The sequence below is a fragment of the Camelus bactrianus genome, chromosome X, assembly GCF_048773025.1.
Source record: "Camelus bactrianus isolate YW-2024 breed Bactrian camel chromosome X, ASM4877302v1, whole genome shotgun sequence".
In the NCBI taxonomy this organism is placed as follows: Eukaryota; Metazoa; Chordata; class Mammalia; order Artiodactyla; family Camelidae; genus Camelus; species Camelus bactrianus.
The window spans coordinates 68,871,056-68,888,911 of NC_133575.1; the positions used below are offsets into that span (position 1 = coordinate 68,871,056).

Genomic DNA, 17,856 nt, shown 5'->3' on the forward strand with positions numbered 1-17,856 from the left:
TTAGACATGATTACTAAATTAGTGAGGCTGTATCAAATAATTCTGCCAAAGGATTATAGGAAAAATGTCTAATTCTGATGCAAGACCAACAACTTTTCCTGGCAAGTCCTTTTTAATCAAACACTGGTAAAGATTAGGTATTACAATAACATTTCATAAAGCTTGTAACGGGGGAAATTGAGGTTTGTTACATCAAGTCCTTCTCAGTTGAGATTCTGTTATAAAGCTGGCAGCTAGAAAAAATATATTAGAAGCTTATGGAATGTTATATGATCATATAACAAACACTTACAGTCTCAGCTTTCTATAATTTTCTAAAACCTGTCTAGATAAAATAGACATGTTTCACTATCAAATGGAGCTAAGCTAAAATCAGGACCAAAAAGGTATTAAATTAGTATTTTCAAGACTCTTATCTAAAATATTTTATAGGAATGAAACCATTACTTATTCATTTTTCAAAATCCCCTTTTAATCCAAATCCTTGATGCAGAACCTAGTCATTTACAACTATAACATTCAGGTTAGTTCTCTATGATCTATTCTTAAAATTGTATTAGTATCTGGAATTGATTTTTCCTAACACTATACTTACATAAGATAAACATAAAATAAAGTACTTACACCACTCCCAGCATATCGAACAATAAATAATAGATTCCCCTGACAGGACTTTGATGACCTGGCAAAGCCCGAGTGCTTTCGGCCCAAATCATATGAAACCATAAATCACTCTTTATTTTATAGAACATTTCAAAATGGATTCCTGCTTTCTACCTTGAAAGTCATTTCATGTGTTATTTATAACTCGTGAAGACCAGAATGGAAAGAAAATTACATAGAACTTGAAAATTTACTGTGACTGTTTTTTATAAAGAATAACTTCTTTTTTTAGGAAAAAAATAGAATTACTGGCAAGGAAAAACTGGTGAGTACAACCCGCTTTTAGAGAGCCACATCCTTTACTACTGAAACAACCCTATGTACAGACCTTCTGAACTATCGCAAACCAAGCATAAACAACAATCAGGTACAGAACTGACTAGACTGAGCAATGCAAAAGTAAAACTACCCACTTAACTCCTGTCACAGCCACTCCAAAAGAATGACATCACAAAATTAGGCAGAAATTAAATTTCAACCCAGGTTCAAGCAGTTTTGTACACTCTTATTAAATTCTAAATTTAAAAGTTTGTATTTTATATTTACTTTTCAGTGGTTACCTTAAAAAAAAAAAACCACCAGTAATGTAGCCTATGAAAATTTCAAGGTGTATAGATAAAAATCTTGTTTTTTAATCTGCAATTCACTTTGACCCACACAAAATATCAGACATATTAGTAAATGTAGTAATTTAATATCTATGGAATATCAAACATATTAGTAAAAATGTAATAATTTAATATCTATAGATTTCTTCCTCATTGGAGAAAATAGTGTTATTAGTATCTATGTAATTTTTAGAACTCTAGATAAATATGCTATCCATTAAAATATTAACTCGCAAAACTTATGTTAATTTTTAAAACTTCAGTCTAGTGTGAACTTTTTGGAGTATCCAATAAGAACAGTTTCAACATTAGGGAAACTGGATTTTTGTTTTCAGGTTTATACTAAATAGCTGAAAAGTCACTTAACCTCTCAGGAATTCAGCTTCCTTATAGATGTTCTCATAGATAGTATGAAGAGCTTAAAATAAGTGACCCATGAGGTTTGTTGCAAGTTCTCAAAGGTGAATGTTAGTGGTAAATCAACAACCTGCCTCTGTTCTTGGGCAAATGACTTGAACTTAAAAATAAAAAACGGGAAAAAATAAAAATAAAAACAGGATTCTGGGAAGATAGCATTAGCAGCAAAGTTGTTGAATCTCCCCCGAGATCCCCATAAAAACAAGACAGTGCAACTAAAATACCAAAACCAAACACCCAGGGACAACACCTACAACAAAGCTAGGTGACAAAATATGATGAACTCCAAAATACAAGTGGGTCATTACACGCCTTCGATTAGTTAGAAGACCCACATGGTATCAGAAAGTGTGGAAGAGGAAATGAAGGAAAGGCAAAGAAATTTGTGACAGTGCTGAGAGTCAGAGAACCCTAAAATTGCTCTCAGGCGTTCACCAGAAGCTTGGAAAGCCTGAGAACAGGAGTAGAAACTGGGAGGGACTTGGCAGGATGGGAGTGCTGAGGGAGTGGGCCCTATGAAATTAGGAAACCAATAAACAAATTGTCCTTCTGGATAAAGCCCTGCACTGAGGAGTAACTGTCAGGAATCTAATCCAAATTCAGCAGAACAGGGAAAACAGGGGCAAAGGAAAGAGAAGGTCCCTACAGCACTGGGGGAGGGGAACACAGCTATCAGAGCTCAGATCTCAGGCTGTATTTTTGATTCCTTAGTGAAAACAGAAGAGATTTAGAGCAGTGAAGTTAGAAAAGCTATCCTGATCTACATTCCCTATTAAAAACACACGGAAGAGGGGAGGATGTACATAGCTCAGTCGTAGAGCGCATGCTTAGCGTGCACGAGGTCCCAGGTTGATCCCCAGCACCTCTGTTAAATAAATAAATAAATAACTCCCCCACCCCCAAAAATATACACGGAAAACTTTCATCACTTAAAAATGAGCAACACAAAAGATCTTGGTTTAATCCCATTCAATGTACAATAAAATAGAGAGAGGGAGAGAAAGAGAGAGAACAGAAGTGAAATAACATCCCAACAGACAGTAAAGCATCCGAGGAAGACATGCTTGCAAATTAGATGAAAACTATAACCTAACTACGGTAATACAAGCTAAAAGAAATGAATAAAATGATAAGACGCTCTGAAAGATCAGAATGAGAAAAATTCAAAAGTGGGGTGATTAGATACTAGGAACACGTGAAAAGGAAGTGAAATGACTCAAGAAGAAATTAAAGAAAAATTACAGCAGAAATGAAAATTTAACTAAAAGGAGTACCAGAGCAAAGAAATATAATGGATAAATGCCTTAACCTTAGGAAAAACTGAAAATGCAAACAAGGGCCTGAAGGTAGTAGGGTCGTTATGTTTTAAAAGGAGAGTCCTTATCGGTTAGATACATGTTGAAATATTTACGAACAGAATGATATGGCATATGGGATTTGTATAAAAATAATCTGGGTTTGGATGGTGAAATGAGAAGGGGCAGAGTACAGAGAAAAGGAGAGAGGCCATAAATTAATAACTGCTGAAACTTGGAGACTGGTCCATAGGGAGTTATTGTATTTTCTCCACTTTTTCATGTTTGAAATAGTCCACAATAAAAAGTTTAAGAAATAAAATTTAATACCAAATTTTAGAGAGCTAACCAAAGGCTAGGCCTATCAAATAAAATAGTCCCTTGGAAAGCAGAGATTATTTTGTTTTTTATCTAAACCGAGAAAACCATGTCAACTCGAATCTCTTAATGAAAGTTTTATTAAGTAATGTAAATATTTGCCAAAGACCTATTCCCTGCCAGGAAATAAAATAAGCAGATTCCACTACAATTAATTTTTGCTTAATTTTCTTAATACTAATATTTTTGTTGTATCAATTTAAGTGACCAAAATGATCTTTGCACAGCAAAGGATATCCCAGCTGAGCACTCTTCAAACTTAACAATACTTAACTTGTGCTAAGAAAAATAAAGTTTCTTTAACAATATTTAACTTGTAATGAGGAAAATAAAGTTTCTTTGTTCAGAACATATTTTACTTACGTGCCACAGAAGAAAAATGACCTTTACTGTATTACTTATAAAGCTGTGAGACTAAAATAGATGATGAGAGACTGTGCTCGTTCCAAGAACGTTACAAAATCACACAACAAATAACCTTCCTCCCTTATATGAAATCCTATCATGAAATCCATTTTTTTTAAAGTAGAGGAAAAAAACTTACGAACCTTATAAACTCAAGTTTAAAAGGCCTATGAATTTGTTATTTTTAACTATAGAACATTCTTTAAGGTAAAATACTTCAAATTAGTTTTAAATGCACGGAAAAAAAGAATGTGAAGATGAATAGATGTTTATTCATGTATTACTGAAAAATTGTGCTCTACACCAGAAATTGACACAACATTGTAAACTGACTATAACTCAATTTAAAAAATTAAGTTTTAAATGTAGTCTCATTACGTAGTTAAGAGAAAATCTGCTACATTATCACTGAGAGAGCACTGAGGATAATTATTTTACCCTGCTCATTAAAAAGCTGAACAGTGATTACATTGAGCTTATTAAAATAAAACAAAAGATAAAATTTTATCTAATGAAAATTGTAATTTTACTGCATTAAGAATTTCTTAAAACACTCTAACAGGAAGGATAAACCAAAATCAGTGTAAAAGATTCATGAATCACCTGTCAGTGACTTTGCACTTGAAAATGCATATTAAAAATACCTGAAAAGCAGCATGACAGTTACTTTTCTTTTTCATTTCCTCTCTTACATTGTAAATATGACACAATTCTAAAGAAAATATTTTTGTCACCCATAATCTGACCCCTAACAGAGTTTTTTCATTTTTCCTTTATTTTCCAGTCTTTGTCCACATGTACACACAAGGCAGAAGAGGATAGGGAAACTGAAAACAGAGGGGTTAAGTACTTTGCCCAAAGTCATATACCCAGTAAATGGCAAAGTTACCATTGGAACCTATGTACTGGCTCCAGAGTCTGTGCTCTTAAGTACTATACTGCTTCAGGACATCCAAATCCCTTTGTACATCCCACTCAGCAACCTTAGAATTAATTCAGTTTCCCAAATGACTCAAATCATGGAAACAGGTACTTTAATTGCCAGACACCAATAACACTAGAAAGGTATATTCCCTTCTGTAAATTAAGAAACTGGCATTCAGTGACAGCTATTAAATGTCGAAGGAATCAAAGAACTAGAACAAAACATCATTTTGGAAGTCCTAATAAAAATACTTACTTATATAAAGATTCCCTGTTGATGTTAAAACAATGCTGTGAACAGTTAGTATCAAGTTGAATGTTTCCAGAGTGCCAAATTAGCAACATACAGATTATTTTCAATACATGGAGGAAAAATACATCCATACAACAGAAGCATCAGATTGTCATCATCCTAATCCAAGGTCAATTGTAGCAACACTCATGGTGGATCAACCAGATATTTTGAGTTTTCTGGCATAATCCAACATGATAGCCATTGTCACCAAAGGTGTTCTGGCCAAAAATGTTAACCTTGAATCCACCAAGTCTTTCTATATAAATTCAGTTTACAGGAAAAACACAGTCGAGAGGAACAAGGTAATGGTACTACAAGGAAGAAAGCAGCCACATCGAAAAGGTAGAAAATTCAGTAGGATCGTTGGCCTAGTCTCTCTTCGACATCTCAGTCATCATTAAAGACAGACAAACAAAGCTAGAATAAAACAGACTTACAGGACATAACAACCAGATGCAATGCATATAATGAACTGAGGGAGGATATAGCACAGTGGTAGAGTGTGCTAAGCATGCACAAGGTCCTGGGTTCAATCCCCAGTACCTCCTCTAAAAACAAAGAAATAAACCTAATTACCTCCCCCCCACCAAAATGAATTGGACACAAGTGTACGTATCAGCTGTAAAAGGTATTTTGGGGTGGGGGAATGTGGAAAGTGAAATATGGTCTGTGTACAAGATAAAAAAAACTGTACTGGAATAAAAAGAAAGATGAGTATTATTGACTGAAAACGTTACAAAACAATATGTACTTATTTTGTTGTGAATGTGTATTTATGACATTATATATTTCCTGAGGGAGGCAGGGGCTTCAAAAGCTGAAGACCAAAGGGAAAATAAATACAACTATTTTGGTGACAATGCATAATCTACTGAAGTTGAAGATATGCTAACCTAGACTACTATATAACAGCAGTGTGGGCGGGGGGGAGATGCAGCTTTAGGCATCTGTACAGATGACTCTCACAAGCATAAACTGATCAACGAAAGCAAGTCACAGAAAGAATACATACAGCAGAATCCCAAAAGTTAGACAAGGGTCAGAAACAAGTAAAACTAACAACATATGGTTTAGTGATATACACGTGTGATTAAAAAAGAAAACTAAAAAAGAAAAAACAAGGGAACAGCGGGGGTGGGTATAGCTCAGTCGTAGAGTGCATGTTTAGCATGCATGAGGTCATGGGTTCACTCCCCAGTACCTCCATTGGGGGGGGAAAAGTGGTAAAAAATTTAAAATAAAATTTTAAAAAAACAAACAAAAAAGCCCAAAGGGAACAATGAACACAAGTTTACCATAATGGTTACAGTTGTGGAAAAGAAAGGGGAGACGGATGGTGGTGCACACAGGGAGCTCCTAAGATTCTGGTACTGTTCTTTTTCTTTAGCTATGTCATACATACATGTCATTCACTTTGTTATTGTGCTAAATATGTATATATATATATGTTGTTCTAAATATATATATATATATATATATATATATATATACATACACACACACACACACACACATATATATATATACACATACACACACATATATTTCATTTGCATGTACAATATTTTGCAATTAAAAAAAAAAAGCTATGGACCAAATCCCGGGCCATACTGTAAAACTGCCTACTCCAGTAGTCTGCCAGACTCCTTTGAGACATTGGGGCTCTTCAATATACAACATTTATATTATTTCCGAATTTTACTATGACAAGCAGTTTTAAAATAGATGTTGTCACCCTTGTAGTTTTTTACCTCTATTGAATGATTTTCTCAGAATAAATTCTCAGACCTGGACTGAGTCTACGGGAATGAACATATTTACAATTCGTAGTACAAACTGTCATATTACTTTGCCAAAGTGTTGTCCCAGTTTATAATACCATCAGCATTTCAACTGAATACAACTTCGTCAACAATTAGTGATTACTCTTTTAATTTAACTTTTTAAATTATTAGGTTATTTTTGCATTTGACTAGTCCTAAGAAAAAAAATATTTTCCCAGCAGTTTGCTGACTATTTGTAACCTCTCTTGGCTGTTTACAGTCTCTGTCCAATTATCTATACAGAGCTTGATATTTTTTATATAAATCTGACAGTATTATTTGTATGTAATTAGTCCTTTGTTAAAAGCTGCAAGTAATCCTGCTCTGCCTTCTTTTTTTCTTTTAGTTTGTTATTTTTCAGAGTGGATGCTGTAATTTTTTATATGGTCAGATGCTATATATTTTTATATATTACGTTTTGTTTCTCGAGATTGCAAAAAGGGAAAGTTATCATTTCTCTATAGATTAAACGACCCAATCTACTCTCACTTTATAGTTCTACTTTAAAAGAGACTACACTCAAAGAGACACTCAGATTATCGGCAGCAAGTCCAAAAATTGATCATACAGTAAAAAAATAAATAAAGGAAGGAAGTATTTCAATTCAGTGGAGTAAGAACAGATCAGTGGTGTTAGAACAATCAGCTAATGATCTAGGAGGAAAAAAACCCTCATATTCAACAACAAAGTAAATTTCAGGTGAATTAAAATTTAAATGTAAAAACTAAAATATTAAAAAGAAACTAATGGGGGGAGGCTATAGCTCAGTGGTAGAGCACCTGCTTGGCATGCACAAGGTCCTGAGTTCAATCCAAAGTACCTCCATCAATAAATCAACAAATCAATAAATCTAATTACCTCCCCCCAAAAAGAAAATAATTATAAATTTTAAAAAAGAAACTAAGAGTTAATATTTTCTTAATCTTGGAGGGGACAGCTTTCTATGCATCTCCAAAGGCAGTAACCATAAAAGGAAAAAAGCCTGACAGATTTCTCTAGATAAAAATTATAAATTTTCACACACACCATAAAAATAGAAGGCATATTTACAAAATACCTATGACAAAGAATTAAAGTTTTTTGTATATGAAGGATTATTACATATGGAAAAGAAAAAATGGCACAATAGGAACATGGGTAAAAGCAATTTACAAAAGAAATAATTGACCAAAATACCTATTAGTCAATCTCACTTATGATCTGAAAATGTAAATTCAAACAAGGAAATAACATTTTTTGGCTATGAAGTTGACAGTAATTAAGAATAAGACACTCATACCAATGTTGAAAGACTATGGGAAAATAAGCATTCTCATATTCCACTGGTGAGATTACAGGCTGGCAGACTTTTCTTAAGGCAATTCATCAGTACAGATCAGAATCAGAAGCACTATGGAACCACCCTCTAAAAATTCAATCTAACATTTATAGTTCTAGGTATTTATCCTATGGAAATAATTAAATATGTATAAAAGACTTAGGTACAATGTATTCATCACATTAGTTTATTTATAAAAGTGAAAAACTGAACATCTTAAATGTCCAACAAAAGTTGATAATTTAAATAAACGACAGGACATCTGTAGAAAGTAATACTTACTAAGCATCTACTTAAAATAACAGTTAATAAGATTTTTGAAATGATATAATCACTGAGATGAAAACCAGATTAGGGGTTACCAGGGTTTAGGGATATGAGAAGGAAGGTGTCTGTGGCTATAAAGAGGTATCATGAGAGTTTTATGATGTAACTATTCTGTATCTGGATGTGACACCAATCTACACATGTGATAAAATTGCACAGAACTAAACACACACACACACACACACACAAAGTACCTGTAAAATTGGTGACATCTGAATCAGGTCATTGGCTGAGGCCAATCACCTGGTTATGCTACATGTACTTATGCAAGATGTTATTTACCATTGTGGAAAGCTGGGTAAAACACATACAGGATCTTCCTATATTATTTTTTACAACTGCATATGAGTCTACAATACCGCCAAATAAAAAGTTTAAAAAAAAGACACTGAGGAAGAATATTTGGTTGACATGGAATGATGTTCATGACATACCATGAAATGAAAAATAGCAGGTTTCAAAACAGCATCTACAGTAAGACACACTCTTATAAATATAGAATAGTATACACACATCTATACACACAAAATGAGAAAAGCTCTGTAAGTATATACATTAAAAAGTGTTAGTTATTATTATTATTTGTTAACGGCAGGGCCCTTGGAGGAAAAAAGATACTACCATATCTACTACATCAATTAAGATGTATGCATTTTAAGTGCTGACAATTGTAGAAACCAAAAGAAGAGTCAATCAAAAAAAAAAAAAAGCTTCATAAACAGGACAAGGACTCCCAAACTTGATTTTGAAAATTTAATTATTTGCAAGTGCAGAAAACTAAAAAAAAAAAAAAAAAAAAAAAAAAAGACATAAAATGGCACACCCAGCACATGCACAAATAGCCAAAGAGCCTATAGGTCATTTTTAACAATGATTTTATTTCTGTGGGAAATTATGTATCTTATAATCAATGAATAATTCCCAGGGAAAAAGATTATCACTTGAAATAATACTGTATTCTCTGATCCCATTTCTTGCCATTACTTTAGTGGCTGATTCTGTTTTTCCATTTTTAAGGGAGAGACACATCAAGGTCATTCAATTCACCTTCATTAAAAGGTCTGCAAGCTGCCACCGATGTCATGATGCCATCAATAATAAGGAGTTAACATCACAAGGGTTTGTTGGCATCAGGATTTTAAGGTCAACAATTGTTAACTCCCCAAAACGAAGCAACTGCCAACTGCTATGCCAGAACACACTAATCTAATCTTGACAGTATAAGGTATTTTTTCACTTGGAAGAATCCAACAAGCTCAATCTAAAAGCTAAGTTTCAGCCAGAGCAACTCCAGTCTTAACAGTTTGACCTAGGTCAAACTTTACGAAGACTTAGGTTCCACATTTGTAAAATGGAGATAACAGTCAGATCTAACACAGACAAGGTTGTGAGAATTGGATGAGATAATGCATTTTAAGGCCTTAGCACAGTACTCAGAATATAATAAATGCTAGAAAAACTTTCATCTATTTGTTTAACAGTGCGTTATAGATACTAAAACTAATTCTCTTAATTGACATTTATTTGGTTTAGATAGCTCGTGCCAAAGTAACATACAGAAAACTAAGGATTAGAACTCACAACTCAGCATCATCCTAATGCCTGATGTCTATATGTAAAGACTTATTTCTCTATACTTCAGCTCATGTAAACTTTTTCATGACAATTATTTTAAATGTATACAGAAAAGCAGTTTAACAAGTGTGCAAATTCCGATCACAGATACAGGATCCAAAACATTTCAAAGAAGTACAAAAATGACTAAAACTGCCATTAACTAACAGCCATCATAACTCAATATGAACACTGAGCTGGACAAAAAAAGATATGTATGAACACTACTCAGAAGAAAAAGCAGATGTTAGTACTTTTCTAAATGTGATATAAACTAAATCAGTCAAGCAGTATGACATTACCAACTTAAAACTCTTGGTAAAATACAATGAGATCAAACACTCATGCTAAGCACCACACTGGCAAAGCTGTCCCTGGTCTGGTCACCTGTCTGTTTTCAAACTATTTTTTAAAATAGTCTCATTATGATAACATGATAGCTCTCATAATCATGCTTTGAGAAATCAGTGTGTGATAAATTGTTGTCTCTTTTCACACTGCCCTTAATAAGATTATTAGAAAAGCAAAAAAGACAATCAATCTTTCAAAGTAGCCCTATTTTGTTGGTCACAACTAAGTATCTCCCAAATGTCTCCAATCGCTCTAGTGTATGTGTGTGTATATATATATATAGTAATATATATTAATATAAACAGGGAACTGAAGGTGATTTTTAGCCCATTTGACTTTTAAACCATTTCCACATATAGCAGGCCCAGCCTAAAATACTGCACTGAAACTGAATAGCAGATGATTTAGCATGAGTAACAGATCAATTATGTGGAATTATAATTGTTTCTGTGCATTGGGATTTTATGTTAAACATGAGAATGTGATGGTGAGCAGTCGTATTTGATTTTAATTGCTGTAGCCCGAGTTCTCCAAAACATCGTGAGAACACTGGAGCAAATGAGAAAATGACATGAGACATGGGAGATGAAAATGATGCTGCAGAGAGAACTCTGGTAACAGATGTGGCTCTCTCTGAGGGACTGGCTCCAACTTATGATTTATAGGGAAGGGTGAGCCTCTCCCAGAGAGTCTTCTCCAGAGTTACATAACTCCCTTTACTTTTCTAGGTACCAAGAGTAGAAAAGGCACACTTTTCCATCAGTAAATGCCTGGAGAACTGCAAAGCATTTTTCAGAACAGCAAAACCTGTAGGCTCTCTATAGCTCCTTCAGCATTCTTATACTGGCAAGGAAGAGTTTCATACTATGCCTCAAAGAAGATAAATCTGTTCAAAACCTTTAGGCAAATCTCGAACTCCAAATTTATCCCTTCCCATACTAACTAGTATGCATAAAATAGAAAAACAAGTTTCTACTGTATAGCATAGGGAACTATATTCAATATCTTATAGTAACCTATAATGAAAAATAGGAAAACGAACAGATGCATGTATATGTATGACTGAACTATTATGCCATATACCAGAAACTGACACAACATTGTAAACTGACTATACTTCAATAAAAAAGAAAGAAAACACCACTATCCCAACAGAAAATAATGCAAAAAAAAAAAAGCCTTAAGCAAAACAAATAACAAACAATGCAAACTGGTGAACAAAACAGAATAAAAGAAAAAAAAAAGGAAAGAAAATCATCAGATAAGAAGTCTCATAGAAACAGTGGTAACAGACACACAAAGGTCTTTCCCACCAAAGAGACAATGGGAAGAGGAGGAAGATGACTCAGCTACCTGAATCTTTCTACTGCTCTCTGTAAAAGCACAAGCCCTTCCTGGGGAAGCATTCACGAGATAGTATGATGGGCTATAAAAATTAACAATGTTTTCTGAGCACTTAGCACTTTACAGAATTATTCCACTGACTGTGCGACACAGCTCTGTGAGGTTTATTCTCTTTTAGAGATGAGAAAATTGAAACATAGACAGTCAAGAACATGGGTGAGGTGGCACAAGATGCACAGCTGATTCAAACACAGTCTGTCCGATTCCACAGCCACCTCGTCAATCACTACCCTATATTCTCAAATGAGACACATACACGTCAAAGTAAATAAAATAAATGGCTGGTATAGCATTTGTAAAACTAAAGGACTTTTGAGATACTACTTTCTTTCCTACTCACTATGTTACTCAAGTAATCAATATTCTCTAGACTTTAAAACTTTATGTCCCTGGCTACCTCACCACCTGCAAAAAAACAGTAATCTATTATACACACATGAAATACGTGTTTAATAAAGCTATACTTATCCTTACTACGTGTAATATATTCTGATGTATTCTATTCTACCTCTATTTTTAATGCTAGAATTGCTTTCATGATCCACAAATAGATGGCCTCTTGCAATTAAAAAAAAAAAAAAAAACTCTGCTCCAGACCACAGGTGTATGGATTTTTGGAAATACAGGCAGAGAAAACATGGACATCCTGTGATATGAGAACCATATACAGGCACCCTGGAGAGGATTAAATAAGATACATATATGAGAAATCACTTGGCAGGGAGTCTAGCACAAATAGTTATTTAGGAAAAATCAGTTTCCAGAAAACCTCCTGCAGCATTACTATTTCCCAACGTTCAGAAAAGTGAAGCTACTCCACCACCATCATAAGCATTATAGTCAAGGAGTTGCCAGCCAAGGCTAACCACCTTAAAAGTTTTAATTCTCAACCAACTTCAAGGAATGGAAATATACTACCTACATGACCTTTCCTGATGAAAGCAGCTTATCATTTCCAAGAAATCTTTTTATGAACCTTTTCTCAAGGACTCAGGGTCATAAGGAGTATGCACACACAATGGTAAATTCTAGAACTGGTAGATGCCTACCTTAGAGGTCACCTAATTCAAGTCTCTCACTTTAGAGATAAACAAACTGAGGTTATGCTATTTGCCCAAAGTCACCCAGGAGGAAGGTCAAGTAACGCCCACTATGCCCTGCTGCCACATCTACTATGGTCCTACACTGGGCACCATCTAGCAAGGTAGTCAGGATTTAGGAGCAATACCCCTTGTAATTTCCCCCATGTTTACTTCTGTTATCTCCTTTCTTTCCACAGAATCTTCAGCAATAAAACTCTTAAATCAAAAAGGATCTATTAATTTATCCTCTGCAGGAAAAAAATTTAAACTAGCCTACTCCTCAGTCCATTTAGGGGAATAATTCCAAAATACAATGAGTGTGGTGTACTTCAGAAAGGGGAGGGTGTGGAATGAATCTCTATGTGGTCTTCAGAGAGCAAGAAGGATGCAATGAAAAACCCACGCTGTCTTCTAACAGCTCTGAGGATGTGACTGTCAGGAACCACAAACAGTTTCTCAGAATAGGAAATACAGGAAATGTCACGGGGCAGGGACTAGGTTCTCAGTAAATGTGGGCTGAATACCCTAAAAAAAATGAGTGTCACCTCACTGAATGGTTCCAGGCCACTGTGATGTCTGATACAGATTTGCATTTTAGGTGTTTGTCTCTCCCCTTTCCCCTAAAGACATGAACTATCATTTCTCTCTAATGATACCCCCTGACCCCAAACACAGCTCTTGCAGAAGCTGATAACATTTCCTGTATCTTCCAATAGGATGCTTCATATATGCTCTCAGCACGCTGGAATTATTTCTAAAATAAGAATGAATATGCTCTAAGTCAGGTAATTAGGAATTTCCCTATGTAAGAAGCATGCTGATATTATCACATAACTCTTGTAACTTCCATCCTGCCCACCCTTTTGTTGAGTTGTTGGCTCTGCTGCAGATTACAGATTACACAGGTCGCCAGATAAGTCACCTCCAGTGAGGTGTTATGCTACTGGTACTATTTTCAATCTGAAACCTATAATGCTTTGCTGTAACCCACAAAATGATCATTCAAATGTCTTTTTAAATGGCAAGATGTCTTAAAAAAAAAAAAGACAACTGTGTACCCAAACTGGTACCTTCTAGACACTTATCACTATATCCATTTTTGTCCTCTCCCTTGAGATTCCATTTGGTCCTCCTTCCTTATTCCATTTTGTTCTGTATTTTCCATGGTTCAAGTATATTATCTTATTCCTCTGCCTTTCGGTGTTTCCTGTATTTTGTAATCAGAAGGAAATGGGCTTAACTAAGAAAATATATACAAAACTTTATTTTCCCCTAATCTCTTCAAAACATGGTCTGAAGGAAAACACTGCATTATGAAGAATGAAAAGAAATACAAATTAGCCAAGGTCAAAGAGATTTATCATATTATCCACAGATTTTACTTGATGAAGCAACTGTCTCTTGATGACATTTTAACTAGAAGTAAATCTGCTAAAAGAAAAATTGCATCGCAGAGCCTATTTCTTCATGTTTCTGATACATGCATGATTAATTTCACTTTTGTTAGTAAAACTGAATCTTTGAAATACTGCTTTTTCTATGATTTACTCAAGCTAGTACAGTTAGTAAGGTAAACACATCTTAAAGGCTACTCTCACCAAACTATTTTGGAAAAGAAATATTCCAAACACATTAAAGATAATTTTTATTCTCTTATTAAATAACGGTTGGAGTTACTAGATTCATCTATTTTAAAAATGACTTTTATCAAATTTTTCCACTTTGACATACCTAAAAGCAAAGCTTCATATCATAAATGTAAGCAATGTGCTTGATAAATCAGAATGTGTTCATTAAGGAATATGAAAAACTTTCAACTTCAAATAAGTTCTTCTCATACTTTGATAAATAACATTACTCTCATGGGTATAAGTCTAAAATGAATCTTTTTTTCCAAATATACCAGATGCCTCCTGATGCAATTTTCTGGATCACTCACAGAATCTTCCTACCTCTATCATAACAGACTCCAACAGGATGAGTGTAGTCCATACTATGAACTGAACTAGAAGGCAAACTATTTCTTACATAAGAATTAACAGCACTTAATATTTAAAGAAGAATTAGAACTCTTATCAATTAAAATTTGAATCAAGAAAAAATATCTTAATGATTCAAAATAATTTTTAAACCACCCTAAGTTCCGAGGTAACAAGAAGAAGAAAACGCAGTAACACAGGACCCAAGTATGGTATAACAACCATTCTAAAATGGATGTTTAAAGTTTTAGGATAGACTGGAGAGAATAGTCTATTGACTCCTTCCAGCTATCATCCAACAAACTGTTCATAGCAGCTACAGCAAGGTTATCTGTAGCCACGCAGTTTTCAGGTTGAGAATAAACATGTCCTTGCTGTTTTGAGAACAATTACCCAAGTGCAACTAGCTGTTTTGAGAACAATTACCCAAGTGCAACTAGAATAAGGGAACTGTGGGTTAGACAACACCAACAAGGCTATCTAGTTTACCCTCCCTATATTCAAAAACAAGGAAACTGAGGCTTAGAGAGATTAAGTGCTTCCTCCAGCATTCACACAGCTAGTTAATGACCAAGCAAGGTCTAGAACCAAGTTTTCCTAATTATTTCTATTAATATGAGTTAACTCTGGGGGTCAGGATCAATGATTCTCCTTCTGAGATGGAACGGGCCTTTGGAAATTTACCAGCTGTGTAATCTTGAGCAAACTGCAACCTTTCTAAGCCCTTTTTCCCTCCGCTATAAAGTGTAGAGAAGTCCTACTCTAACAAGGTTGTTTTGAGGATTACATAAGGCTTATAAAGAGCTTAGCACATCGACTAGCAGGTAATAAGCATTCGAAAATGGGTAGTTATTATTTTTACCCCCGACCTGGAAACATGGCTGCTCCTACTGTTTGAGAAGACAATGAACTGAATTCATTAACAAAATGGACAGGGTCTCATCCACCAGAGCTTCTCCAACCTACCACGTTCTATAGATAGGCGAAAACCGCACCCAACAAACTACTTCACCTCATCTAAAATCCACGTTTTTCACTGTTAAGAAAAACAAAGTACAAACTGCTGCCAAATGTCTTCTACCACGTGTTGTACGTATAATTTGTAAAGTAGAAATTGCAGGGGGAGTTCAGGCACCACCCAAAACATGTAGAATAAACGATGGGAAACCAAGGGGAAGATAAAGGTCACACACCTGCACTGGACTCACAGACGCCTGTTCTCAGTTCATTTAGCCGTGGGTGGATAGGTGGGTGGTAGAAAGCAAAATTCTTTTCTTTCAGCACCATAAAGCAGGAATAATGGCTACCTCAACAAATTACAACCCCCTAGGCTTCTCAACGCAATAGAAAAGAATCCATTTCCTCACTTTAGTAAATTAAAACGCACAGGGCAACAACTGAGTAACAAACTGCACTGCACCCCAGGGTTATAAAAATATATGAAAAAGTCCTATGAAATGGAGAAACAAAATGATGGGGAATATCACCTTGAAATCAACAAGGAGGAAATCATAATGTCATGCCAAAAGTATCTCCATTGATAAAATCCCAACCCTCCGTTCTCACAACACTGCAAACCCACCTCCCTAAAGGAAAACAGGAATCACCCGCAGCAACCAACCTCAGCAATCGGCATCGACCAGATCGACCCCTACTCAAATGGCGCTAAGAACCGCGGGTCCAAGCCCCTCCCTGGAGCTGCCAAGTCCCGCGCTGACTCCAGACTACCTCACTTCCTTTCCGTCCTCCGTCCCACGCTCGACCCCCAACATTTCTCGTCAACCCTCGCCACTGACAGAGAAGGTAGGAACGGGATAGACTTCCTACACTTTGTCCAGGGAGTACCAGAGCCACACATACCCGTCCCAATTACGATCACATCAAACTCCGAAGGGAGATTATCCGCCATCTTGACAGGAAACGTGTCATGTGACTATCGCTTGGGGAAATGAGATCAAGTTAGGCATTGCCGTGATAGAAGGCGGAAGAGAAAACACTGCATTCTGGGTATTGTAGTTCTTGGGTGGCGGGTCCAGGTAGGCAGCTGCTGCGTTACACTGGAAGTGTTTTAGGCGAATGTTAAAAGCCCGGTTCATTTTTCGGGCTGAGTGCTGTAGCGCGTTTAGCCTGGAGATTTGGGGTAGAAAAGAGATGTACATTTTTACTCTGACAGCTAGGATGAATGTGGGAAGACCTGGGACCCTAGTCAATGATAAAGCAAGAATTGTTCGGAGACACGGAGGGCGGAGTGAAATTGAAAGGGGAGTGCTCCGTGAACAAAGGAAATTTTCATTACAGCCTGAAAACTGTCTCTTTCCCCCAGTGTGTCTGTACTTTCGTTTTGGCCCCCGAAGCATAATTTTTCACACCAATACCTTCAAACTTTATCCCTTATCTTTTTTGTCTCTATGTCTTCCCAATGAAAACCCAGGAAAAATCACTCGCCCTGGTTTCGCCAGAATGTAACCCTTTCTGCGTATGCATTTGTTCTACTTAGTCCAAACAACCACCTTGGCAGTATATATTTGCAAAATTTGTCTTGCTTCACAGGAGGGAAAAAGAAAAGAAAGCATCGGAGTTGGTTGATAGGGGTTTATTGATTCTGAATCTGGTTTTCTATATGTATACAAGGAGTTTACAGAAGATTCTCCAGATAAGATACCGCAGAAATGATCAAAATAAAATGGCCTTTATATTAAAGTAATTGTATTTGATGAAGGGTTTTAGATTGCCTATGCCAAAGAGCTAATACAGGTCTCGTAAGTATTTTAATGATCGGCCTCCTCCCACCCACACCCCCACCCCCGTTATTTAAAATGCTTTGCTGTCTGACAATACCAAAGCAAAAAAGAGGGGAAGGGTGCCTGGGAGTGAAAAAGGGTCCTTTGGATCCCAGAAATTCATCGTGTAGTTATATTATAAGAATTTCAAAATAATTCAAAGAAAGAGTGCAGTGGTGGACTTTCCCTTAAA

At 35.6% G+C, this 17,856-nt stretch overlaps 1 protein-coding gene across 5 annotated transcripts in view; it reads right to left on the reverse strand.

The window, feature by feature from the left end:
* The window catches only part of CHM (CHM Rab escort protein), a 251,013-nt gene extending 234,204 nt beyond the window's left edge, over positions 1–16,809 (reverse strand). For all 5 annotated transcript variants that reach the window (XR_012504882.1, XR_012504881.1, XM_074359989.1 and 2 more), the window contains exon 1: positions 16,744–16,809. Coding sequence is in view for 3 of the 5 variants with exons in the window: in XM_074359989.1 (XP_074216090.1) it covers positions 16,744–16,792 (49 nt within the window). In the remaining 2 variants the exon portion in view is untranslated. The remainder of the gene's footprint in view (positions 1–16,743) is intronic.
* Between the last annotated feature and the right edge of the window lie 1,047 nt (positions 16,810–17,856).